The 26,816-nt window shown below is 46.7% G+C and overlaps 2 protein-coding genes across 5 annotated transcripts in view; both read left to right on the forward strand.

Annotated features, from left to right (window-relative positions):
- The first annotated feature begins 13,004 nt into the window (after positions 1 to 13,004).
- MOB3C (MOB kinase activator 3C) lies at positions 13,005 to 23,474 on the forward strand. 2 transcript variants are annotated; one of them, XM_081307504.1, is made up of 4 exons: positions 13,005 to 13,137; positions 16,315 to 16,782; positions 19,178 to 19,380; positions 20,686 to 23,474. In XM_081307504.1, the coding sequence occupies exons 2-4, from the start codon at positions 16,365 to 16,367 to the stop codon at positions 20,725 to 20,727; spliced, it is 663 nt and encodes a 220-aa protein (XP_081163630.1). In that variant the 5' UTR covers positions 13,005 to 13,137; positions 16,315 to 16,364; the 3' UTR covers positions 20,728 to 23,474. The 2 variants fall into 2 exon arrangements, with proteins under 2 accessions (XP_081163630.1, XP_081163631.1); XM_081307505.1 differs by lacking the exon at positions 20,686 to 23,474 and adding an exon at positions 19,672 to 19,835.
- A 1,205-nt stretch (positions 23,475 to 24,679) lies between these two features.
- Positions 24,680 to 26,816, forward strand: part of MKNK1 (MAPK interacting serine/threonine kinase 1) — a 42,853-nt gene continuing 40,716 nt past the window's right edge. For all 3 annotated transcript variants that reach the window (XM_081306180.1, XM_081306181.1, XM_081306182.1), the window contains exon 1: positions 24,680 to 24,818. The gene's annotated coding sequence lies outside the window, so the exon portion shown is untranslated. The remainder of the gene's footprint in view (positions 24,819 to 26,816) is intronic.

Genomic DNA, 26,816 nt, shown 5'->3' on the forward strand with positions numbered 1-26,816 from the left:
GCATTACCTTGGTGGGCTGTCTACTCAATACAGTTTAACAGTTATTCACAGAGCAACTCTTCCACAGCTATTGTGCTAAGTGCTAAACACAGGAGGATGAGGAAGGTGTGATCCCTGTTCTCAAGCTCTTTTTCAGCCATCTGTTTCTCTCTTGCCTCTGACTCTATGCCACACATCTAGCACCTGGTCATAGTTTGCCTATCTCAAACTAGGTTATTTGTAGGATTGTTTGCCTATTTCTCAGACTAATTGGTACTTGCTTGTTCTCCAGTTTAGAAGTTGGATCCATACGTTGATTTTTTTGCATTCTCCACAATGTTGACGTTTGGTTCAGTCTGGAAGAAGATGTATTAATGCCCACTCCTCCAGTCATTTTTTAAATAAATTTATTTATTTATTTTAATTAGGTATATATGACAACAGAATGCATTTTGTTTCATTGTATATAATTGCAGCACACTTTTCATTTCTCTGTACACAATATGTGCCATCATACATGTACCTAGGGTAATAATGTTCATCACATTCCACCATCTTTCTTGCACCCCTCCCCTCCTCCCCTTTGCCCAATCAAAGTTCCTCCATTTTTCCCATGCCCCCCCCCAATTATGGATCAGCATCCACTATCAGAATATTTGGCCTTTGGTTTTTTGGGATTGGCTTACTTTGCTTAGCATGATATTCTCCAGCTCCATTCATTTACCTGCAAATGCCATAATTATATTCTCTTTTAATGCTGAGTAATATTCCATTGTGTATATATACAGTTTCTTTATCCATTTATCTATTGAAGGGCATCTCGGTTGCTTCCATAGTTTAGCTATTGTGAATTGAGCTTATCTAAACATTGATGTGGCTGTGTTACTATAGTATGCTGATTTTTAAGTCCTTTAGGTATAGACTGAGGAGTGGGATAGTTGGGTCAAATGGTGGTTCCATTCCAAGTTTTCCAAAGAATCTCCATACTGCTTTCTATAGTGGTTGCATCAATTTGCAGTCCCACCAGCAATGTATAATACCTTTTTCCCCCACATCCTCGCCAACACTTATTGTTGTTTGTATTCTTGATAACTGCCATTCTGACTGGCATGAGATAAAATCTTAGAGTAGTTTTGGTTTGCATTTTACTAATTATTAGAGATATTGAACTTTTTTCATATATTTGTTGATTGATTATATATTTTCTTCTGAGAAGTGTCTGTTCAGTTCCTTAGCCCATTGATTGATTGGGTTGTTTGGTTTTTTGTTAAGTTTTTTGAGTTCTTTATATATCCTGGAGATTAGTGCTCTGATGTGCATGAGGTCCAGTCATTTTTACATAACATTGATTGGGCAGTTATTTGTATTTATTGAGCACCTATTTTATGCTAAGCACTATTTAGAAAACTGGAGAATATAGAAATGAACAGGATAAATAAGGCTGCTGTTCTCGTGTAGCTTATTTTCTTGTGGAAAAGACAAGTAAACCAATAAGATTATTTCAAATACTGGCAGTGCTAATGAAAATAAAATAATGTGAAAGACTGTGGGTGGAGGCAGTAACTTAATGATCAGGAGAGAGTGCCAGGTAAAAAGAACAGCAGGTACTAAGGCTTTGGAGCAGGGTTAGGTTAAGCATGCTTGTTTTAAAGGTTTGTTCCTGCCTTGAGGAGTCCCGCCCACAGTTCAGGCAAGACACTGGTGTGAGTAATTGTGATACAAGGCAAACTGACCACTGCTATCACAGAAGAGAGACAAGGAGGATTACAGAGCCCTACTGGGTACTGTAGAGGATACAGAGCTTGCCTGCCCAGGAAGTTCTTGTAGCTTAACAGGGAATAAAGTCTCAAACGATAGGTGTTTTATGCAAGAGATGGAAGGCTCTGTGAGCTCAGAGCTGGTCTCGAAATATATACAGGTTAACAATAGCCACGAACATTTTCTGGGGACTTATCATGTGCTAAGCTCTTTACCTGGATTTTCTCAATCCTACTACTAACCTATGAGGTTGGTAGGAACCTGCTGGATGGTGACATATACTGCCACTCTCCTCCTACCCTCTTGCCCTTCTCAAGCTCCAGCTCAGAAGAGGGAGACCTCCCAGGTACCTCTAATCCCTGCTCCAGTAGCAAACTCAAGATTTAAGAAGACATAGGTGGCAGTGGAACCAGTCCTGAGAATCTCTGCCAATTTTTCTGCTGATAATGAAAGAGCAAAGTCCATGCAATACATTTTTTCTGATTCCTCCAGACTTTACTTGGAAAGACATCATATTCTAACTAGGGAGGTCTTTTCTGGTGTTCTGCGTTTTATGCTCATGGAGCACTTTGGACTTATCATTTCTTCTTCTGTAGCAGCTTAGTGGCACCATTTTTATCCCTGTTCTGCTGAAGAAGAGACTGTGAACACAGAAAGGGAAAAGATAACTTGAAGGTTTCTGCCTGCATCAGGAACCAAGCTCAGAATAGAAATGATTGCCCATGCTCTGAGCCTAATGGTACCATTTGTAATGTCCACTGAGCAGGCTCCTATCTCATGTCCATTTGAACAGGACTACTTCTGAGCTCTTCAGGTCTCAGGAACTGAAATGTCTATAAGGAAAAATTGGTTCCAAAATTTTTTAAAAAGCACTTGAGTCCTCCCAGGCTCTCCAGAGCATTCAGGACAAAGGCCCTTTGGATCAGCTCACAAGAGCTTCTGGATCTGCTTCCTGATGACTTCTCCAAGCTCATCTCTTTCTGGGGCCCCAGCCACTCTTTAGCTTCAGCCACTCTACATGACTGGCAGTTCCCTGATCACACTGTATTTTTTTCTACCTCCATTCTAATTTTCTAAAATATTGTTGCCTGCTTCAAATGCTCATTCCCCTCTCATCAAGTTAATTCTTTTTTTAAAAAAATTATTTTTTAGTTATAGTTGGACCCAATACCTTTATTTTATTTATTTGTATGTGGTGCTAAGGGTCAAACCCAGGTCCTCGCACATGCTAGGCAACCTCTGTACATTGAGCCACAACCCCAGCCCCAAGTTAATTCTTTTAATTTTTTTTTTTTAGTTGTTGATGGGCCTTCATTTTATTCATTTATTTATATGTGGTGCTGAGAATCAAACCCAGTGCCTCACACATGCTAGGCAAGCGCTCCACCACTGAACCACAGCCCTAGCCCTCAAGTTAATTCTTAATTGTCTTCCAGTGTTCCACTAAAGCATCTCTCAGAATCTGTCCCCAAGCCCTACTCCCCCTACACTACCCTGACTTGACTAACATGCTCTCTGTACTTCCGCAGGATTTTGTGCTGAGCCTTTACAAGGCTGTCTTCCCCACTACACTGGTCACCCCTAGGAGATAAGCGTTGTTTTTTACTGGACATTATATTCCCAGTTTTCAGCATGAAATCTTGCATACAGAGTTAAGATATCCTGTGGATCCTGAATGAATTCCTCTTGAGTTCCAAAACTCAAGTCACCTGAGTATACAAGCATCCCATGCACAATAAGATCCAACCCTGCAAAATACATTGTGATTATGTTTCAGTCCCAGTCAGTGGCCATTTTTCTTGCTCTTACTATAGAGGCTACATATGGAAAACAAAGACAAAGGGCTATCAGAGGAAGCAGTCAGGTTCAGAGTTTGTAATCAAAAAGACTGAAAGATTGAACTTTTTGAGCAAGATAGTTATTTTAAAATAGCAGTCTGGCATATTCAAGTTCTTGTCTTGGCTTACCAAGACTCAACATTAAAAGGGAACTTATAGACTGTCCAGTTACTGGTTTTCAAACTGCTTCAGGAAATTCCAAAAGTTCCTGAGAGGTGGGACCCTGAGAGTGTGGTCCTTAACCAACAGCTCAACCCAACCTTTTCTACAGCATACCCAAGCCACTGAGCAACAGTCTGAAAACTTGCATGGACCAAGAGCTCTCTACTCTGCTAACTGACCTGTGCCATGGTGAAACAGCTCTGAATGGTGATAAGTTCTTTCCCACTCCAACTGAAGTCTAGCCTCTCCTCCCCACAACTGCAGCCTCTCAGAAAGTCTCCCCTCTTCCCTTAGCAATGCTTATGTGTGATATGTGAAGACAGCTCTCAAATTGCCTTGAAGTCTTCTCAGCAGATTTAACAATCTTCTATTTCCTCATATAACCCAAAACCCCAGCCCTTCACTCTAGCTCTGAACATACTCTAGCTCACCAGTGTCTGCCTCACAGTTGGGGCCTTAGTTGAGTCTGAGATGGCCTTGTGGGATGACCAGAGATGATTCAGGGTGGCATTCCCATGAGAGTTGGCATAGCGTACCACAAAGTCACTTTCCCACATTGCCACTCACTGAGGCTATCTCATTGACCACCCACCCTTTCCCCACACTGATCCCTATTTCCACCCTCAGTTGTCTTATATCAAATATGGTTTTTCCTGCCTGGAACTTTTGACTTTTGGGTCTCAGCACTTAGGTCTATTTCAATCTAGTTGGTTTTAGTCCAGTATTTGAATCACATCTTGCCTAGAATCTTGACTTTGTTCCTCCAAACCTATGTCCCTGCCAACATATATGATTCTCACTTTTCCTTGGTCTTCTGCATCTGTCATGACAGTAATCATAGGTAAGTGTTGTTCCCTCAAGCTCTTCACTTATTCTCCTCCCCCCCAAAAATCCTTGCCATTATTACTGGGTCATACTTGTCCAATGTGATCCCAGATCATTTCTATTATTAATCATACATTTGTAATGTCATGATTCTCTACCTTGAATTCTCATTTGTTCAACCTACATTCATTCCCCCATTTGACCTTGTCTCTGGTCAAGAGGGAAGTACAAAGACATCTTACATTTTGACACTGATTTTGCAGCAGAGAGAGAAACAGCAAAGAAATGTTTTGCTGAGTCTTACTTGCTTTCTGACTCTCAGCAGACTGATATGTTTGCTTCCACTAAGTTTCTTATCTTTGCAACAATACCATAAGGATACTATTACTACCATTTTACAGATTAGGAGACAGCTTCATAGATGTTGAGTCATATCTCAATTAGAATCCTTGCTCTGCCTCTTGGCAGACAGCCTCTTGGCTGTCCAACCTTGGACAAGTTAATCACTCTGAGCCTTTGTGTTCTCATCTTAAATAAAAGTCAAGAAAGGATAAAACAATATACATGTAGAGTGCCTAGCACCATGCTTCATACATAATAAAAGTGCAAAATGGCAGCTGTTAGATTAAGTACTTGACCTTTTCAAGGTATACATCTCTGCTTCTGGGACATAAATCTGCTTCTAATATAGTTCTCTACTTTTGGAACACATTTCTGTTCTTCTGTTTGTCTTGCATCATATTGCCATTTTTAGAAATTCTTTTCTAGGAATTTCAAAAAGCTTAAGCAGCAATCATCATACCAGTCTAGAGGGCAGGCATTGGGAATTTGGGAGTCTCAAGGCTGGATTCAGAAGTTGATGGGTAGGAAAAAGGAAGAGAAGGCTGGGTAAGCCCAGGCCAGATCATACAGGTTAGATTAAGCACTATTTATCAGTCTAATCACCAGCTGGCTAGGCCCAGCACCCACACACACACGCAAGAACAATGTGGGAGTCAGGAAATAAAAAGTAGGCAGGTGGCAGCCCAGAGCTTAGAGGTTGACATCTGGGTCAGGAGCCAAGTAACACCCAGAGTTCTGAGCCAAGGCGCAAGCCTGTGTCATTGTTTGTGGATGGCTTATCTGAGATGAAGTTACTTCTGGTTACAAGTCTCTATTTGTTTATTTCCCCATCAGCTCATTAGACATAACTGTTTACAGGTTAAAGAGACCAAATCATTTAATTGACATCTTCCTGCCTGGTTGGACATCAGAAACACCTGAGGAACTTGTTGAAGCTGTTGATTCTTAGGCCTTGCCACCAAGATATGGATTCCATTGAATAGGAGTGGGTCCTGGGAAACTAATTTTCTTTCCTTTCTTTCTTTCCTTCTTTCCTTTCTAACACTCCAGGTAATTTTGAAGCTAAGCCTTTTTGGGGAATCCCTCCAATAAGTTAGTGATTCTATATTTCTTTTACAGCTAAGGAAAAAGCCCCCAAACCAGGTGAAGAGATGTCCCCAAGGTCACACAAGGTGTTGATACAGCATTCCTTCTCTTGGTTTCAAAATTTTCTTTGGACTTTGGTCCCAAGAAACCCAACCAGGAAATGTTTAGGGAAAAAAAAAAAAAAACAGAGTAATAATTAAAAAAAAAAAAACACCAAGGAATAACTGTCAGCCTCTAGGGAAGATTTCTGGGATGAATTATGTGTTCCCAGCAAGTCTTAGGTGAAGAACTCAAAGGGGGAAAAGAGGAAAACAGAGGCCTTTCCAGACTCTCATTATCCAGATATTTTCCTTGTTTGATTTCAAGACATGAGACTTTCACAACCCCTGGAGCCAAATGCTGGATTTGCTGTAGCCCTGGCTTATCTGGGCCTGACCCCATGGCTGTCCAGAGAACTGTGTGTTGCCTGTGCAGGCTGCAGCTTTCCATTCATCCTTTGTGCAGTTGTTCTCTCCTGTTGTGAGTGAGCAGAGAGAGATGATATATGGAGTTAGGCAGGCAGCAGTGGAGGGAGTGAAGGGATTGATGGGAACTCAGCTACAGTCTCTTTGGGAGACTTACACCCCATTGAAGCTGGGATTGATTGGCTGGAATTTTTTTGCCTTTCTCAGTTGTCTCAAAGCCAGCAGCCTGCAGTGTGTCCTCTGGGCACCCCCGTGGAGAGGGGATGCTCTCAAGGTCAGGGAAGCTCAGTGGTGGTCTACCTCAGGCCTTCTTCCCGGAGGCAAGCAACTCTCAGATAGCCTTCAGTTTCTTGAACCCTTTTCTCCTCTCTATACTTGGCACCCTTCCTATCTCTCTCTTTTTCTACCCATGACTCACACTAAATGACTTTCTCCCTTGGTTGCCATCTATAGAATGTATGGAATATGACCTGCCCAAGCATTTGCAAGGGTATCAAAAGAGGCTGGAAATCTTGATGGTGTCAAGTTTACAGAGGATGGTGCATGTACTTAATGCTATTAATTGCTTTAACATGGATCCAGACACAAACACCTGTATTATCTACACTCTCAGAACATCTTTAGAAAAGTATATCTATCTCCCTTCCCCAAACTGATTTGTTCTGCTTTCTCTAACTCACTGGAGATAGTTCTTTAAATGGTTTATTTGCTAACTAAGCATTCAGGTGGTGGGAGCAGAAGGGCAAGCCCTGTTGAATGGAGGTAAGAGGATTGGGTTTGAGTCCCAGCTCTGTCATTGTGGATTGTGCCTCTTAGCCAAATCATTTCACCTTTTGGAGTCAATATTCACCTCCCCAAGTTGTGGAAGGACTCAAAAAAGGACGAGAGTTAGGGAAAGCACTCTAAGCCAGAAAGTTCTTACAACTGTCAATTGTTGCTATGGAGTTCCATGGAAGGAGATAAAATAAATACAACCCCATTTTTAAGGGTTTGCGATAGAAAGGGGGAAACAAAATCTCCATGGGCTTAACCAAGCAATGCATCTGCAAAGCACTGAGAACTTTCTGTGTCACTGGCTCCCCCCTGAGGAGGGCTGGTTCCAGGCAGTTCGAGTCACTCCCAGAAGAGAAGAGCACACCATTAGTCCACTCAGCATTGGGCAAAGCAGAGCTCCTCCAATCACTTCTTGAAAAGGCCCCAAATACAGCCCTATGACAAGCTGGATGACAGCTGCAGGGAGTCACGGGTTGCAGTTGTGTGGAATCCAGACTCCTTGGGGCACAGCGTGCTTCTCCATCAGGAAGTCAGCCCCACCCTTGCCTGCAGGCTGTCTGTAGGCAGCAGACACAACTTCTCATCTCCCAAAACTGAAGCCTGGAGAGGACCCAGAGAGCACTGCAAGGCAGGGTTTGGGATCTCATACTAATATGTTCAATCCCGGCTCCCCACTTGGTGGAACTGTCTCTCTTTCCTGCCCCTCCATCCCTGAAGGTACTAGTTTAAAGCTCTCAAAAAACAACCTCCTTCTGTTCTTCCCAGGGTTACTGAGAGGAAGAAATTATAATATATATCTCATCATAGGTATATAGAAGTTTCCGTGAATGGTTTTATTTTATGATTTAGCACTGGGCCAATCCCTGTTTCTCCCTGTGCCTCAGTTTCCCCATTTACTTCAAAGAGTTTAAGTGATATCTAAGAACCCTTCCCCTTTAAAACTCACCTCCTCCCTGCTCTGTCACTCACTAATGATCCTCTGCAGCCTCAGTCTTCTGAGCTAGGAAGTGAGACACCTGGACCAGGGGAAGCACCTTCGAAGACTGAGGCCTCTGTCATCACCCACATAACCTGGCCCAGATACAGTGCCTAACACCTAACAGGCCCTCAGAAAACACCTGTCAAATGAATGACAATGCTCTCTCTCTAAGACGTTAAAACTATACTAATTTCCTACTCTTATTACCAAAAGACATCACCCCAGCCCTCTGGAGACTATAAAATCACCCCCATCTCCACTGGTGACTCGGAGACAAGTGTTACTGAACATACTTGGAGGAAGAAAGTGCCACAGAGTCTGGGGAAATCTGAGGAAGTATCCTGTAGAAGGGCTTTGATCTGGATTCTCTAGGCAGGTAGCCCCAAAGGCTGAATGTGAGAAACCACAACAGCAGAGAAGAAGGTAGGGTGGGACAGAACTTTCTGTACAGCCTTTGTGGTAGGTTCTGTGGAAGGCTAAGTCTGGGACACTGGTGAAATCCACTCCCCAACTATCACTTCCACTCCTAGGGCCCCCCTCTACTGGAAACAAACCAAGTAATTGGAGGGACTAATCATCTACCAGGACCATATTGAAGGTCAGGTCTGGGGGAGCATGAAATTGCCTTTACACAAACCGGGCTTCTGACACAACCTCCAAAAATCTCCTTCTGAAGATGGAGGACCTTAAACCTGGACAGCTGGGGGCAATGCCTTCAATTCAAATGATGGACAAGATGCTGAGAGAGTCCAGAGAATCTTGAAGCAGTTCTTGGAGGCAAGGGGGCCCTCCTACACATCAGAAGGACTGAGTCCCTGAACACCTTGTCACAGGGTTGCTTGCACACTTCCCTCCCGAGAAAGAGCACAAGCATCCAGCCTGCATGGTTGGACAATTCTGACGAGCCAGAATTGTCTCTTCATGTTGTCTGGGTCTCTGCCTCCAGAAACCTAGAATAAACTCAGTTCCTACTCTACAAAAACACCTGCTGGGTGCTTGAAGGCAGCATCCCTGAAACAGACCAGCCACTGCCTTCTGCTGTTTACAAGGGCTATCATACCCCATCCCTTCTATGGAGCAGATGTTATTTCTGTTTTAGAGAAGAGGAAATAGGCTCAGAGAACAAGTGCCTTGTCTAAGGTTACACTAAATTTTAATGTACATCTTTGTCAACCCTGTCTTCCCCCGCTATATTCCCTTGAACCTTGTCTTCTTCACACCAAAGAGAGTCTCACTTCAATTTCTCTTACTGCCATGCTGTCTCCTCAAAGGGCCAGGATAGGAGATCCAAGATGGAAGATTCTTCCTATGGGCAGGAAAGGGCAGAAGCTGAAATAGAAACTCTTAAATGCAAGTGAGGAGAGGGCAGACCTAAAAGTTATAGTAGATGTGATGTACCTGGTGAAGGTGCACTGGAGGTATAGTAGCTCATTCTGGGAAGGGGATGGGGATGGAGAACCTTTCTTGGCATGGGAGGGGCCATGGAGTCCCCAAAAGAGACCATTCTGTATCCAAGGAGTCACTGGGTGCAGGACCAGATGGGCAAGGGGCCAGAAGTTTTTTAGGTTTTGATATTAGGCTGGAAGATGTTTTTGTGGTGCAGATGTGGAAATTGAGGGCCAATGAGGGACAGGGGCTTTCTCAGAAAAACACTAGAGCAGTGGGAGACCCAGGACAGCAGTCCAGATCTCATGACCCTTGGATACCACCATGCTGTCACTTGGAGCCACTGGTAGGGAGGTATGTGCCAAGATTCTGCAGTGGAAGAGAATATATACTCTCCTAGGTCCTCATTGGCTCCTATCAAGCTGCTAAGATGGGCCTTATTTGAGCCTTCTGAAGCCATTTACACTCAGGACACAGTAGCAGGGAAGAGTGCCTCTCTTGTGGGTATGCAATACATACCTCAAAGAAGGCAAGACTAACCCAAGATCACACAGTAAATACATGGTAAAGCCAGGATCTCCAAGATCTGGGCCTTCTCAGTTCCAACAGGCCTCCTGGGAGAGCACACAGTCTCTTTAGCCCAAACTGAGAGCAACAGAAAGGGGGCAGGTGTTTGAAGGATCTGGGCTATCTCTGAGCCCACTCCTACCTGCCTCCCTTCCCACACACACCCAGAACTGTGCAGATGAATTTGAAACTTCTGAAGTTCCTTTTAAATGGGTCACCTATTTCCCACAGTGTGAGATTCTGTGCTTTTCACTCTTCACCAAATTCCTGCCCATCCTATAAAACCCAACTCAGAGGCACAGAAAATTACCATGTATGAAGCCACAAAGGAAGTCACATCAAATTCCAAAGGATCTCACAGACCATATCTCTGACCACAATGCAATATAAGTAGAAGTCAACAAGAAAAACATAAACCTCTCATAGGGTGAGAAACAAAAAACACACTTCTAAATCATCCAAGAGTTAGAGAGAGGAAATTACAATGAAATTTGTGAAATATTTAGAACTGAATGATAAGGAAAGCACAAGGAGTTTCTAAGTCATTTCCTCTGTGAAGTCAGCCCTGACCCCATGTTAACTCTCCAGATCTCCACCCTCCATCCAGTCCTGTGCCCAGGAAACTGACCCCTATTGGCTGTAGCAACAAGTTCCCTTGTCCTTGGCTTCTGGTGAGATTCCTCTAATGAGGAACCTGGCCAGAGATGGGAGGGAGTGGGGGAGGGAAGTGAGGTCCCTTATTTTTCCCCAGTCCTTCTCCATTTGATTGCTGTGGACTGATCATGGTCTTCCCCTGTAGGCCCCAATGCCTGTCAATGGCCCCCCACCCATATATCTTTTTTTTTAATTTTTTTTAATTTTTTTTTATTGGTTGTTCACAACATTACAAAGCTCTTGACATATCATATTTCATACATTAGATTGAAGTGGGTTATGAACCCCCAATTTTACCCCAAATGCAGATTGCAGAATCACGTCGGTTACACATCCACAATTTTACAAAATGCCCTATTAGTAATTGTTGTATTCTGCTACCTTTCCTATCCCCACCCATATATCTTAATCCTACCCGTCCTGTGCATCTTCAGCTTAGGGATGACAGCTACCCACCACCTTTGCTAATCCTTTGGTATTACATATCCTCATGGTTCTCCCACTCCACAACTCTATCTATCAATAGTTCCTTTATTAAACTCATATTGAGAGCTCAAAATGCCCAGTATGGCCCACATGGCGGCACATGCCTGTAATCTCAGTGGCTCAATAGGCTGAGGCAGGAGGATTGAGAGTTCAAAGCCAACCTCAGCAAAAGCAAGGCACTAAGCAATTTCAGTGAGACCCTGTCTCTAAATAAAATATAAAATAGGGCTGAGGGTATGGCTCAGTGGTCAAGTGCCCCTAAGTTCAATCTCCAGTACCCCTCCAAAAAAATGCCCAGTTAGGGTGTTCTGCATCTTTCCTTTAGACATCCCCATTCTTACCAAAAATTCAGCCATCAGTGCTCAACCATATTCTCACTTCTGGATGACCTGTGTTATGTGTGTAAGTGTTTTCCCCTTGCTGACCTGTCGGCACCTGAAGTCAGTAACTGGATAAACGTCATCATCCAATCCCCTGATCTCTGTGCACAATCATGCTCAATAAAAGGTATTGGTTAGGATACTAAATAAAGGAGTAGATTTGAATTCCCTCCATAGGTAAGTGTTTGCTTATTGGGGACTTGGGGCACAATAAGGCCCAGACAAAAATATAGAGAACTTCAGATACGAGAAAAATGGGTGCTCAATAACAGAATGGATCCTCAGTTCTAAGCTGGAACTCTCATCCCCCAGTACTGGGGATTGAATACAAGGCCTCAACATGTACTTGGCAAGCTCTCTACCATTGACCTACACCCCTAGCCCTCAAATCCCTAAGGATCTGGGGTTTCCATGCCATTGATTAAGCAGGTCCAGACCTAAGAGGAGCCCACTGGGACATCTGTGCCATGGTATGTGCCCATCTATGGCCTCCAGCTCTCTTCTACTTGTACCTGTTCATCTCCCACTTTCCTCCAGAGTGACTTCTGCAGCCCAGCTGTCTGCCTTGGCCCTTCTGGCATGGAAGACCTCCAATCTTCCTTATCTGTCTCCAAGAGAGAATCCAGGTAGAGGAGTAGGCAGAGCAGATCAGGTCTGGAAGGATTTGGAATTGGTTGGAAGGAAGGAAGGAGCAAAAGAAGGTATTCCAAAGAGGGAACAGGTATAACAAAGATCTGGAGATGGGAAATGGGTGACTTTAGGTGAGGAGTGAGAATCAGTCCAGCCAGAGGAAGCCACCATATACCCCATGCCCTGATGGGAAAGGTGAAGTCTGTTGATTTGAGCACTAGTTGGGGGTCAGTCCTCTCAGGAGTGAGATGTTCACTTCAAGGTTCCCAAGACAGACGACATTCATCCATTCATTCATTCATTCACTGAAGTGGATTTTCAGCGCCTGCTCCCTGTGGATAGGGCAGACAGGATCTCTTATTGAGTTCAGGGACAAGTGAGGCACCAAAGATTCCAGGAAGGCAAGGAAACCACCATTTATCTAGCAGCCCTTTTGTTTGCTCCAAAAAGAAGCTGGACATGTCCATATTACAGTCTAAAGGGCCAAGAAGACCCCCAGAGGACCGACCACTCAGTTAGTGCCTCGCTCAGCGGGAAGCTGGGAGCCTGATATGGACTTTCCGGAAAAGCGCAAGTGAAGTGTTGTGTATTGGGGTGGGGGAGTCCCTGTCCCCGCCCCTCCCCGCCCCGTGGCCGCGGCGTGGCTGGGCCCGGGGCGGAGCTGGCGTCGCCCTGCGGGCAGGAGGTCGGCCAGCCTCAGCGGAGCAGGGCAGGCAGGCAGGCGAGGGGAGCTGCCGAGCAGGAGGACCCACACGCGGGCGACCCAGCGCGCTGGCATGTGACCGCAGCCCCAGGAAGATTCGAGCTCTCCCGTCGTGGCGGACCCCGTGAGTGAGCGCCCGCGCCCCAGGGTCCCTGCCTTACTTCCACTTTCATTTCTTCCTCGGTCCCGGCATGGCACGGTCCGGAGAAGACTCTGGCCTAAAAACAGGGTGACCACAGTCAACTCGAGGCCAAAGACTCAGAGTAGCGAAAGTCCGGGTTGGGGGTGGCGATGCTTGAGGGGGGCGTGTCCTCGGGAGCGGAAATGTCAGGCTGGCTCCTCTGGGTCCCACAACCTGCTTGCCCTGACAGCTGGTGAGAGGGGAGAGGTTCTTAGAAGGTCCAGGGGAGACTGGGGTGGGCAGGCTGGCAGAGTGCTGCCAGGAGAGTGTGGAGAATTCGACTCTACTTTCTCTTGGATATCTGTCCTGCAGGGGGCCCCCGTGCTGGATTCTTAATTCACTCTGGAACTATCCTTTGACTGAGTTCCCTGGCCAGGTCCAAGGAGGGGTGGGTGTGGCCCCGGCAGGGGGCTAAATGTCAGAAAACAGGCAGGGTCACCCTGTGGTCTTTATTTGGGAGTCCAGATGCACAGCCAAGAGTGAGCAAGCCACTGGCCATTTGCCCAACATTAGGAAATAGCGACTAAGAGGGGGAATGGGTAGTGGTTCAGGGAGAGCAGGGTGGAGAGTAAAGACCCATAAGGGTACTGGATAAAAGGGTACCTGTCCTGCACTGACCCTCAGCTTACATTTTCCTAGTAAAAATCCAAGGCCTTGAAATTCTACAGCAGGTAGATGGGACTTTAGCTTCCTGGTCAGGACAACCAAGTTGCCAAGGGTATTGTCAGTGTGTTGGGGGGGGAAAGAAGTAGGTTGGTCTGATTAGTGGGGAAGATGTTGCCCCTCTCCCTTCACCCCACTCTCTGTCCTTATCTCCACCAGGCCAGTGACCAGCCAGTGCAGGAAAGTGGTCTTTTGCTCCTTGCCATGGGCTGAATCCCTCTTTATCCCAATTCCCAGTTCTGCCTATAACTTGTGATGTGAATGCAGTGTCCTCAAGTCTCCTTTCTGGACCTCAGTTTCCCTATCTTTACAAGTGGGTTGGGCCAGTTGACTTCTCAGGGCTATTTTAATACTAAAACTCCCTTAAAAACTGAGCACCAGTTTTGTGCCAGCCCCTGAATTAGGCTAGGCATGGAGTGGAGAGAGAATGGCCAAAGAGACATCTCCATACAAAGAGGAGATCAAGCTCTGTAGAGGAGGCTGCAGGAGGAGGTGGCATTCAACTTGGTGGAGTATGGTCAGGCAGGGTGCAGCTGGAGAAAACACACAGACCCGAGAATGGGAGGTGTGTTCAGGAAGAAGCAAAGTAGTTTGTGTAGGGAAGCGGAAGGTGGGGCTAGGGAGGTAGGGTATGGAGTTGAATGCCAGGATGTCTATAACTCTCAGTAAAAGGGGCCATGTAAAAGCAGAGCACCCAGGAACTTCCACCTAATGGCAGTGTGTGTGAGTGATTCTGGAAGCACCTACCCCAAACAGAGTTTGAAACGGAGATGAAAACTAAAGCCTAGATACCTCCTCTTCTTTGCTTCAGGAAGCTCAGGTGCTGGATCAGGGATGTAGTTCAGTGGTAGAATGCTGCCCAGCATGTGCAAGGATCTGTATTCATTTCCTAGTACCTCAAAACGAGATGAGAAAAGAAGCTCAGGTCCTGGCACTTCTTCAGGAAGAAATTAATGGGTCATGATGGATGAGAGGAACTTCCACATGTTCAAGGTTTTTTTTCCAGAGGGCAAGATCCTGCTGGGAGGCCTCTCCAAACTGCCTGTAGTAACCATCCTGGCCTGCCTATTATGGGTATAAGGAAGGACCCTTGTTCCAACATCCCCTCCATTAGTCTGATTTGTTGCCCATATGTGGCATGCCTTTAGCTACAAACAGTTGTCACCTTGTTCCCACCCTCCCTTCCTCAGTCTTGTCCCAACAATTACCAGATATGTGAGAAAGGAAAATGCTCCAATGTCATTCAGTCACTGTGAAGTCAAGACCAGGCTTTGTCTTTGACTGTATTCAAGCTTCATTGTGGGCCTAGAGTTAGGGCTCAGACTGACCAGGGTCAAGGCCAAGTCAGAGTTCAGCCTGGAGCCCAAGCTCACTGCTTAGCTTATACTCAGCCTTAGTGCTAAGTCTGGGGCCAGGGTCAGTGCTCAGTTTGTGGCTAAGTTCCAGTCTCAGCAGGAATCTCACACACTCACAGGGGAGATGAGATGATGCCCTCAGATGCTCAAAAATCTGGCTGTATCATAGTGACACAGGAATTGAATGGTTTAAATCTATGGTGCTACAGGTGTCACCAAGCAATCCAGTGGTGAACCCAGCACTCCTGCCTTTTTGTCTGGGGCTGATTGCTGCCTCTCTCCCAAGTCTGTTCTGTATCTGGGATACTTCCATTGTAGGGGGCAATGGAAAAAAGCACTGCATGTCTGAGTTCTAGATGGGCCCAGCTGGGTAAATCTGACTGCACTATCTTACCCTCCAGTGTCAGGTGCACAGTAGATGTGGTAGAAATGTTTATAGTGTTTCTGATGCAGGGGGAAGGCCCGAGACGCTTGATCAGGAGAAGGCTGGCTTGAAAGGAAGAACCTGCAGCCATTGTCAGAGGAAGCAGTGCTTTTATAGGCTGGCCACCCTCCCCCTCCTCCAGTGCCTGTGGCCACACTCAGCGGCCACCCAGCTGGCCACGTAAGGGCCCTTTCCTCTTTCAGAGTAAAGAAAAAGGAAAGGACATTTTTGGTAGAAAAGTCCCTCCTGCTCCCTGGGAATCCCCGGTGGCCGGATAAACTATCCCAGAGGAAGTGGAGGCCAGGGCCCTCCCTCTCCCCACAGCACAATGCAGCTAGGCTCTCCCACATTAAACAGGTGGGGCTCCCAGAGGTCAGTCATCTCTTCCAGGCCCCTGTCTCCTGTTGAGCCTGCAGTAGTCTCTATCTTTGGAGCCCAGACCCAGCCCACTAGGAGATGCAGAGGAAACAAAACAAGATAAGAGGTGCATGTGGGTACCAGAAGGAGAACTAAGGTAGCCTGGAAAGGGGTGGGGCCCTAGGCCTGGAGGATGAGGATTTCTATTCCAGGTGGAGGGAGCAGATCTCAGGCTGAGAGGTGAGACCCAAATGTTGTGTTGAGAAGTCAGAGCCCATTTGATAAGGCCCTGACCAACCCCCCTGCCCTTGTGCTTGGCAGAGCATCCTCAGATCCCTGCCCCTGGACACCTGGCCCTACCAAGCCTAGCCATGGCTCTCTGCCTGAAGCAGGTGTTTGCCAAGGACAAGACGTTCCGGCCGCGAAAGCGCTTTGAGCCAGGCACACAGCGCTTCGAGCTTTATAAGAAGGCACAGGCATCACTCAAGTCGGGCCTGGACCTGCGCAGTGTGGTGAGGCTGCCACCTGGCGAGAACATCGATGACTGGATTGCTGTGCACGTGGTGGACTTCTTCAACCGCATCAACCTCATCTATGGCACCATGGCTGAGCGCTGCAGTGAGTCCAGCTGCCCGGTCATGGCCGGCGGGCCCCGATATGAATACCGCTGGCAGGACGAGCGCCAGTACCGGCGGCCGGCCAAGCTCTCCGCGCCACGCTATATGGCATTACTCATGGACTGGATCGAGGGCCTCATCAATGATGAGGATGTCTTTCCCACGCGTGTTGGTGAGCACCACCTGGTTGGAGGGTCAGCAGGGCCTGGAAGGGAGGGAGCCCCCAGGAGCCCAATCCATAGCTGAGGCATTTAGTTTGATATAGCAACTCTGAAGGGTAGGTTACTTTCATTCTGCTATCATACAAGAAGAGATTGAGACAAGGGCAAGTATCTTGCTCAAGTCAGCTATTTAACTAGGACTGTCTGATTCCCTTTGGAGACTCTTGACCCAAGCATGAGTGCCCCACCAGAGACCATTCTAGCAAGAGCATGATTCTCAGAACCTTCCAGAACAGGTGCCCCAAGTTATTTGTAACAGGTTTGCCTTCTTGGGCTGATCTTACTCCATCCTCTGGGAGTTCCCTCTGATTCCTGGCCCCAGGAAAGAGAAGAGATTGGAACTTGGATGAACCTAGATGATATCTTTAATGTGGACCAAGGCTCTGAGGGCAGAATTTTCCCTTGTGAGGTATTTTCTTATCTCAACTGTGCAGCCTGGGCGGTGAGGGTGGGGGGGGGAGATGAGTGATGTCACCCTGGCCCTGCTTCCTCACTCAGGGGCTGAGCAGGCATGACAGTATGTACATCACAGCAGCCCCACCTGTATCCTGGGCTCCCGCTCCCACCCAGCCTCATGCTCATTTCTATTAAGGCAATAAGACTCAGAGATGGGTGTGGCAGGGTGGTCAGGCCCAGAGGGGAGAAGTCTGAATGCTGAGGAAAGCCTGGCACTGAGTCACAATTCAATGCCCACAGCTCCTCCCCAGCCAGTGGCTGCATTTCCTGTACTATCATGCCCAACAATAGTACCTTCATTTTACATAGGAGGAAACTGAGGCCAAGAGGGAAAGTGCACTGAATTAGGAAAGAGTCAGAACCAGAGTTTATGTCTTGTGTTATGAGACCAGGACCCAATGTCTTGATGGGAAGGATAAGTGTGAGGGGCCTGGGCTGGACCTGGAAGGCTTAATCCCACCAAGAGCAATGAGGGAGAAAGGGGACTGTGGGGCTGGATGAGCCAGGTATGGACCTGAATCTGGGCTCTGTTCCCTTCTAGCTTTATACCCTTGGGCTTGTGAGATATCCATACCCCCAGATATCCATACCTTTAACCCTGGATGACTCTGCCACAATGGAGAAGAGGACATAAACCACAAGACCTCTGCCCTGAGCATAAGGGAGCATAGGGGGCTGTGCACAAACTACCTTTTCCATAGGTCCAAGGGCAAGGTCTTTATTATTTACTTCTAAGGTTTGCTGCCATGTAGTATAAAGAGGGCTTGAATCCTGCCTCCAGTCTGTACTAATTAATAATTATGTGGCAATGGGCAAGTGACTTAATCTTTAAGCACCACCTCCATTTTATCATATCTAGAATGGTTATCAGACCCATCAGCAAAACTGTAAGGATTTAGAGGCCAAAGGTTCAAAAGACCCAGCTTAGGGGCAGGCTCACAAATAGAAGGTTCTTTGTGCTATTGCATATTTGAAAAAATGAGGAATATATGAACTGGTTCTAGTAATTAGTAATTTTAATCATTGGGAGTCTGGGACTTGCTGTGTGAATGTTGAAAAAGGAGGGATTCAAGATGAGGCAGTAGAGAGAGGTCAGGATCAGATCATGAAAGACCTTGTGCAATACCATGCTGGGAAGTTAGGACTTAGTCCTGAAGGCACAAGATTTTAAAAACAGACCCCAAACTTTTTTTTAAAATATTTTTTAGTTTTAGGTGGATACAATATCTTTATTTTGGTGTGGTATTGAGGATCGAACCCATTGCCTCACAGGTGCTAGGCAAGCACTCTACCTCTTGAGCCACAATCCCAGCCCTGCAGACCCAAATCACCCCTCCTTGGAATTATATACAAGGGTGTGATGTGAGCATCCCTGCAGATACACACCTTGCTGGGGAGAGTTTGAGCCATAACTTTCATCATGATCTGAGAAGGGTTGATCAGTCACCAGCAACAAAGTTGCAAAGCCCTGCTTTAGAGGATGGGAAAACTTAGAAGCTGATTTACATTTCAGCAGCAGGGAGGCACAGTCAGATTTGTGCTTCATTAAAAAATAAACTATGGGAGAGGCTAGGGATAGAGCTGAGTGGCACAGCACTTGTCTGGAATGGCCTAGCATGCAGAAGGTCCTGGATTCAGTCCCCAGCACTGGGGGGGGGGGGGGGGGGCATGGGAGATAACAAAACATGTCTGTCTGTCTGGCTGTCTCTGGCTCACGCTCCCTGTCCTCCTCTCTCTTTTTCTCTCTCTCTCTGGGACAAATGTGCTGAAATATGTACTGGGGAGGAAAAAAAAACAAACAGCAAAAGCTGTCTGTGTGGGGAGGGGAGGGTTGGCAAAATTTTGTCAGTAGAATGTTGATCCCTCTTTCTGTCCCTCTCTGGCCTCTAGGAGTTCCCTTCCCCAAGAACTTCCAGCAGGTCTGTACCAAGATCCTGACCCGCCTCTTCCGAGTCTTTGTCCATGTCTATATCCACCACTTCGACAGCATCCTCAGCATGGGGGCGGAAGCACACGTCAACACCTGCTACAAGCACTTCTACTACTTCATTCGAGAGTTCAGCCTGGTAGACCAGCGGGAGCTGGAGCCACTGGTGAGGCCAAAGCTCCATTGCCTCCCCTGCCAAGGCTAGCTTTTGGGAGTTTTCAAATCCAAAGGCTGCCTACTATACAGAATTCAAATAACCAAGTGAATACATTAGGGAAAGCAATTCGTTCGACAATGGATTCCATGCTACAGAGAATCCAGTCTGCAGGCTACAGTTGGGGTCCAGGGTGGGAGGGGCCAGGCTCAAACAGAAGAATGGTTGGGTTCTATGGTTTGGGAAGTGGCTATCTGGCAAGATGAGCTCAGACTGACCCCTCCTCACCTTGTGTCTCTACAGAGGGAAATGACAGAGCGGATTTGTCACTGAGCCTAGTCCTGGACATTGTTGCTCATCAGATGGACCATCTGCATACAGCGTGGCTGGGGGAGGGCATCCTTGGGAGTCTGATGTTAGAGGAATCTGAAGGCCCTAGGACTCCTCCACATACCCAATACCTGTGGACTTCTGGTTCTCAGAAGTCTGCCCTCATGTCCTCCTCGCTGCTTGTGAATAGAGAAGGGAGGGCTTCAAGTGGGCAAATGTAAAGAAAGGAGAAGTCAAACCCCCTGGCATGAAGTCTGGGAGAAGGGTGGGCTATCCAGTTACTTCTCTGACCTTTTCATAGTGGTTCCTATTTGGGGAATGTGGATGTGACTGTGGCTGAGGTGACAGCAAGAGAGTAAGTGGCCTCTGTGTAAGTTGGAACACAGATGCCAGTGTGAGTGTGTGTGTGATCTTGACTATGGGATGCCTATCTGTGAGAGATAGGCCCTCCCTGGCACATAGTAGGCTCTCCATAGATGTTGGGTGAATGGAGAGATGGATGGATGGATGAAGAGATTGGGACCATTAGACCATGTCCACTGTAGGAGTCTTGACAAGTTGTTATCCCCTCTCAGGGTATCTGACCATGTGTACAAGTGTAGATGTACTTTTATGGTGGAAGCTTCCAGGCTACCATCTTCCATTAGCATGAATCCTGGGGACCTGGGTGGAGATTGGAAGGGGGAAGCTTAGCTTGAGTTCCTTAATCCCCTGGCCCACCACAGAAGTGGGTTCTGATTTGCTCGGTCAGGGATGCCCATGTCTCCAGAAAGCCCTGATAATAGAGTGCCTCCTGGGGTTTGGGAATGATCCCTAATATTCACAAAGGTCCCCTGGCTTTTAAACTAGGAATCCTGGACTCCATTCTAGATCCCAGAATATACAAAACTGACTCTTAGGATTTGAAACCCAGCACCAAATAATCCTCCAGTCCAAGGATCCAGTGTATTTGAACTGGGAAATCTGAAGTCCTCTCTCCCATCCCAGGACACTGAGGATCTTATAGCTGATGGAGAGACGCCATCCTGAAAGTACCTGCCTCCTTCCCACCTATTCCTGAGACATTCCAAATGATTGGATCTCCAAGCACAGCCATCCACAGAGAGACTGGGATGTTCATTCACTGCTCAATAACTTCTTGCCCAGCCCTGTGTCCACACAACACAGGTGGGGAAACTAAGGCAGGAACAGGATTCTGCCCTCCCAAAGCCTCTATACTGGGAGGCCAGGATGGAATACCAGAGGGACCTGAGAATAATCCAGTCTGTCTCTCATTGTACAAAGGAGAATACTAAAGCTGGGAGAAGAGGGGAAAACTGTCTTTCACGAAGTTGGATTAAAGACCAGGGGCTTGCCTCCAAAATGAGGACCTGATTGTTAAACAGAAATGCACATGGAAAAAGGGTTTTACAAACCCTCTTCAGGACACAGCTGTTCCTGCTCTGAGCAAGAATTTCTAGCCAGAGAGCCCCACCACCCCTTGGGTTGGCTGGGTTGCCTGCTGAGCCAAGCCTCCAAAATTATGCCCTTCTTGACAGCCTAGAACTGCCTGCCCAATGGGGAAACAGATGGGGCTCTTGGGGCCAGCTATCTGGGCCTGGGATTTCTGCCTTTGCTGCCTCCAGAGAAGTTCCAAAGGGAAACATGCTGGCCTGGCAGCTTTGTCTGCGGCTCTGGAGTGAGGGTAGTAGGAGCTTCCCCCAGAGTGGACTGCAGCTTGCACGGTGGATTCTAGACTGTGGCAAGGGCTGATGGCATGGGGGTCAGGGGGAGGGAAATCTATTTTTGTGAAATAGAAGGGAGACTTTATTGTTGTTATTTTTGGTAAAGTAAAAGAGGCCAACTAAAGCATCCACTTGTGGGAAGCTGTGGTCTGGGTGCCACATGGCTCTTGGCAGACCATGGAATGTGCCAGGCCAGAATGGGGCTGGAAGGGCTTTTTGCCCTCATAGCATGGGCCATGTAGTGGGCTGGTTGGTATGATCATGTCTGTTCCAGCTCTCCAATCCTAAGGTTCTCCCAGGTCTCTGAGAATTCTAGACCCTCGGGAAGCAGAGGACTGGCCCTTGCCTTTGGAGTACTCAAATCTGATGGTGAGATTTTCTTAGTTTTAGTTCAAGTTTCCTGGCATTGGCTATAGTTAAGATCTCACCCCTTCATATGGGGGTTAGGAGAACTAACAGATGAAGGGACAGTGGAAATAGAGTCCCAACCTTAATTATAGGAAAGGAAGCCATTTCAGAAGGAAGGTGTTTGTTGTTGGCTGGATCTCAAAGTGGTGGAGGTAGGACATGGGGCTAACTCCTGAGCTTATTCTCCAGAAGACATCTGAATCTCTTGGCTCAGGTCTTGTTATCCCACTGACCTTAACCCACAATCTTTCCAGATAGGAGTTGAAAAACAGCTTGGTACTTTTTGTTGTTGTTAACCATCTTATCTATTTGGCTTGATTTTATCAAGTCAGCAAAGGCCCACCTAGAGCTCCCCTTCTACGTGCAACAGTGCCAGCCTGGCTTTGAACAGAAGCTTGGAAGTAGAGACCTGGGTTCCAGTCCCATCCCCCACCAAAGTTCCTTATAAGTACTAACCCTCCTTTAGACCTGTATTCCTCAGCTATTTCACCATCAGAAGTAGGAGTGAAAGATTGATTGATCTCTAAGCACCTTCATTAGACAGTCTATGAATCCTTCATAATAATATTAATAATAATATCTAATGCTCGCTATGTTTCAGGTACAGTTGTGAGTGCTTGACATATAATAGTTTTTTGAATCAAGTTTGTCTTTAGCTAGCTGGCTTCCCTTGCAGACTCCAATATCCCTTCATCCTTTCACTGCTCTAGAATCTGAAAGGCCTACATTCTTCTGTTCCTTCTTCTGGTGCTCCAGAGGAGGTCCTTCGTCCAGCATTCTAAGAGGGTGCTGTTTGCACAAATCCTATGTCAGATTGCTCACTACCTCTGCAATCATTGGACATATCAGGCTGTTAGAAAGTCCATGTGCTGGGTTCATGGTCATTTTGAAATAGAGTGAAGATTTATCTCAGAACTGTGTGGCCCAAGGTTTGCACCATACATGGCCTGAGTGACTCTGGACCAACTGGCCATTAAGACAGCAGGAAGCCAACACAAAAATTGCTTTGAGAGATTCAGAGAGGGATGCTTAGAGGAGTGACTTGAGAAAAGAGCCTCTCCTCAGCAATAGGGCAAAACCTAGCAGAACAGAGACTTAAGAGAAGCAAAGCATTAGAGGTAGAGTAACAGGGGCTGGGGTTGTGGCTCAGCAGTAGAGTGCTCCCCTAACATGCGTGAGACCCTGAGTCTTATCCTCAGCACCACATAAAAATAAATAAGTAAAATAAAGGTGTGTGTCCAACTACAACTAAAAGTTTTTTTAAAAAAAGAGGTAAAGTAGCAGATTGGTTGGGAATCCCAGGCTGGACTTTGTTTTCCTGTTGGCTCAAGATCCATAATCATTTTGGGAACAGGGAACAAGGGAGTAAGCCATCTTCTTCACCCTGGGACCCAACATCCCACCGTTGAGGATGCCCTACCAACCTTGGCTCCCATGAACACTACAGCCTCTTTTAAGTGCACTTCTGCCACTCTATGCAGGGAGCTGTTGAATATGTGGTGAAATGAACCCACAAACATGGCTGGAGTTCCAGCTGCCTTGGAGGAGGCCCCTTCCTCGGAGCCCCCCAGCACCCTCATCCAATATTAACTAAACTTGTTTGCCATGTTGGGGCATAGCAACTTTGAGAATATGGATCACAACATAGGCCTCAGTGACTCTGGACCAACTGGCAATTAAGACAGGAGAACAGGCCAGCAAGACTCTTGAGGAATTAAAGTTTTGACGGTGGGCCTGAAAGGTGATGCGTAGGAGAGGCTGAGATACCCAGGAGCTTTCAGGTTAGACTGAGGGATTCTAGCAGGACCCAATACAGAAGCTTGGGAGAAGAGAAGATTCTGTGTCCCCAGTTTTCACCCAGATTGGAAAATTTAGCAAAATCTTAATGTTCCCCACCTCCTTCCATCATTGAGGTGAGAAAACCTGCCCAAGAAGGGGAAAGGGAACAAATGTTGGGGTCGGGGACGTGAATGATGGACAGTCCAAGAACTCTTTTTTTTTTTTTTTTGGTGGTGGTGTTGGGGATTAAACCCAGGGCCTTGTGCATGCAAGGCAAGCACTCTACCAACCAAACTATATCCCCAACCCCCAGGAAGCTCTTTCAGTAGCATTGCTCACCAGACCTTCACTACAAGCTGAGTCAGGCAGGGAAGGGATGTTTACTTCCATCTTATAAAGAAGGAAACACTGAGCTCAGAACCTGAATTAAATCCAAGTAAACACTGTCCTTTCGTGGCACCTGCAGCCTAGGGAAGTGTCGTGACAAGGTTGGTTGCGGCATTAGTCCTTTTACAGTTGTTTTTCTATAAGAAACAAACTTTTTAAAATTTTGTTTTTAAAAAATATGCTTTAGTTGTAGATGAACCCAATACCTTTGTTATTTTTTAATGTGGTGCTGAGGATCAAACCCAGTGCCTCACATGTACTAGACAAGTGTTCTACCACTAAGCCACAACCCCAGCTCCCTTGGTTTTTTTTTTTGTTGTTGTTGTTGTTTACTAATGGAGGTAATGTTTTACTCAAACAGAAGTGAAATTCTAGGCATCCATAGTTTTAAAGAAATTTTACAGAATTAGCCCGTTTTAGAGAAGACTAGCAGCATTTATTCATATATAAAAATCATTTAAAGTTCCTTTCAGGCATGCAGAAGAGTTCAGTAAATACTGATTAAACCTGCGTCTGCCAGGTCTCATCCCTCCAGGCCCTTCAGTGGCTTCCGGACGCTAAAACTAGGAAAAGAAAGCGTGGAACTGAGCTAAGCCCCACCCCTTAGCCAGAACTCTCCCAGCCCTTCGCATGTCACGCATGCGCAGATACTCAGGTCGCGCCCCTCTCTGTGGCCATTAGGGCGCAAGCGCAGCACCGCCCCCTCACGCCCCTCTCTGCTTGGGGCCCTCCCCCCGGGTCTAGCACCGCCTCTTCCGCGTTCTCGGCAGGGAGACCTGCAGGTGGGGGTGCGCGCCACCGCTCCCGCTGTGGTCAGCTAAGGTAAAAGCGAGACAGCAGACGTCCCTCCGAGCAACACGGGGCGGGGGTCTGGAGTGAGTCGGTGTTCCTGGGAGGGAGGAGGCAGTCAGGGCCTCAGAGCGGCTAGAGGTCACGACCCGATTCTTCTGCTAAAGGACAGGCGAAGGGGACGCTCTTTTAGGACGGTTTTCAGGGCTCATTTAAGACCTGTCGGGGCTGCGTCTATGCTGAGACCAAGGCTCAGTTTATGTCCCAGTCAGGGCTCAGCCTGTGCCTAGGGTCTGTCGGGGTTTGGATTGTGACAGGTCGGATCACTGTCGGTGTCTGAGGTTTAGAGCTCTACCTGTGACCGGTATTAGCCTCAGTCCTAACCAGGGAACAGAACAGGGCAAGCTTATTGCAGGGCTCAGGGCTCAGGCAGTCCAACATCATGAATAGTTTTTCATATGAGGAATTTATGAACTGTGCTTACTACATTGTTTGAAATTTAACTGTTTTCATTTATTTCATAATACAATATTTAAAGCCTTGCCACCTGCAGGTGATTGTCCAATGGGGAGTGGTCATAGCGTCAAGCCCAGTCTCTTTCCTTAGAGAACTTCCAGGCTACCTGTAGGACACTCAGTGGAAGATCAGAGGCCTTTTGCAGATGACAGAAATGAAGTGTTGTTGAAAGTGCTTGGCTTTGGGATCAGGCAGCCCTGGGTTCAAATTTCACCTTTGCCACTTCCTAGATGTGTGTCCTTGGGCAAGTCATTTCCCTTCTCAGAGCTTGTTTCTCTTCTCTAAAATGGGCATAATAAGGCCACTGTGAAGATTGAATAGGATTATATGTAAGTCATCTAGTATAGCACCTGTCATGCAATGGGTACTGAATATGTGATTCCTGTAAACTGGGCCGTTTTGGTCTGGAGTACTCTAGAGGGGCTCTGAAAGAAGAGTTGATAAGGCCTGAGCCTTGAAGCCTCAGTGGGATTTACAGGTATAACTGACCTTGTGGCATGGGGAGGGAACTAATACTTATTGACTGCTGCCCATGTGGGCAGTTGGTATATAGTGTCTCACTGGATCCTCAGCCATCAGCCCCTCTAAAGAGAGATAGGCTGGGAGTAATGTGAAGAAGAGACCCAGAGTTTTTATATGGAACTGAGCTAGCTGGAGGATTTGGTACCCTCTCTCTACCTTTCACCCTTCAATCTTCCCACCTCAGCTTTGCTCTTCTGTATTGCAGAGAACTAGCTGGGATCTTGACTTTGGGAGTCTTGTTACTCTAGTGCTTTAGCAGATTTTGATGGTTGGGGGGGCTCATCAACTCATATTGCATGAAGACAAACGATGGGAGAGAGAAGCTTCTCTAACAGGAGCTGTTGGATTGCAGCACATGCTTAGAAAGTGTGTGGCCTCCTATTATGTGGTCCCATAATAATTCAGTAATATAGTTCCTTTTGCATCTTCTTCATGTGTGCCCATATGATCTCCCTGAGACACTGTTCTGATTGTATTGTATCTCTGCTCAGAAACCTTTGTGGACTTCACTGCCACAAAGGCCCAGAGATGGGAAGAGACTTAATAGGGATTACATAAGAAATATTGTACAGTTTAGACTCTTCAGCCTCGTACACAAGACCCCAAAATCTGTTCCCAACCTCTTTTATGCCCTGTTTCTCTTTGTTTCACCCTTTGCCCCAGTCAAAATAAACTATCTCTGTTCTTCAAACACTCTCTGCATATTCCTGCTCCAGCCTTTGCTTGCATTCCCTGCTTCTTCTCATCTTTCAAGACCAATATCTCATGTGATCTCCTTGGTGAAGCATCTTATCCTCCTGCGGGATTAGTTGCTCCCCTTCCTGACTTCTGTAGCAGAGGCTGAATTTCTGATTGAGTTCTCATCACAGTCTGCCTTTGGTATGTCACCCCATACAGACAAGGGACTGTCTCTTTCATTCCTCCTCTGCCTGGTTCAGGGCTGGCACACAGTAGGCATCTGCAATGTTGTGGTTAAATGAGTCAGTGACATTT

Source organism: Spermophilus citellus, assembly GCF_964194105.1.
Source record: "Spermophilus citellus genome assembly, chromosome: 9".
Lineage (NCBI taxonomy): Eukaryota > Metazoa > Chordata > Mammalia > Rodentia > Sciuridae > Spermophilus > Spermophilus citellus.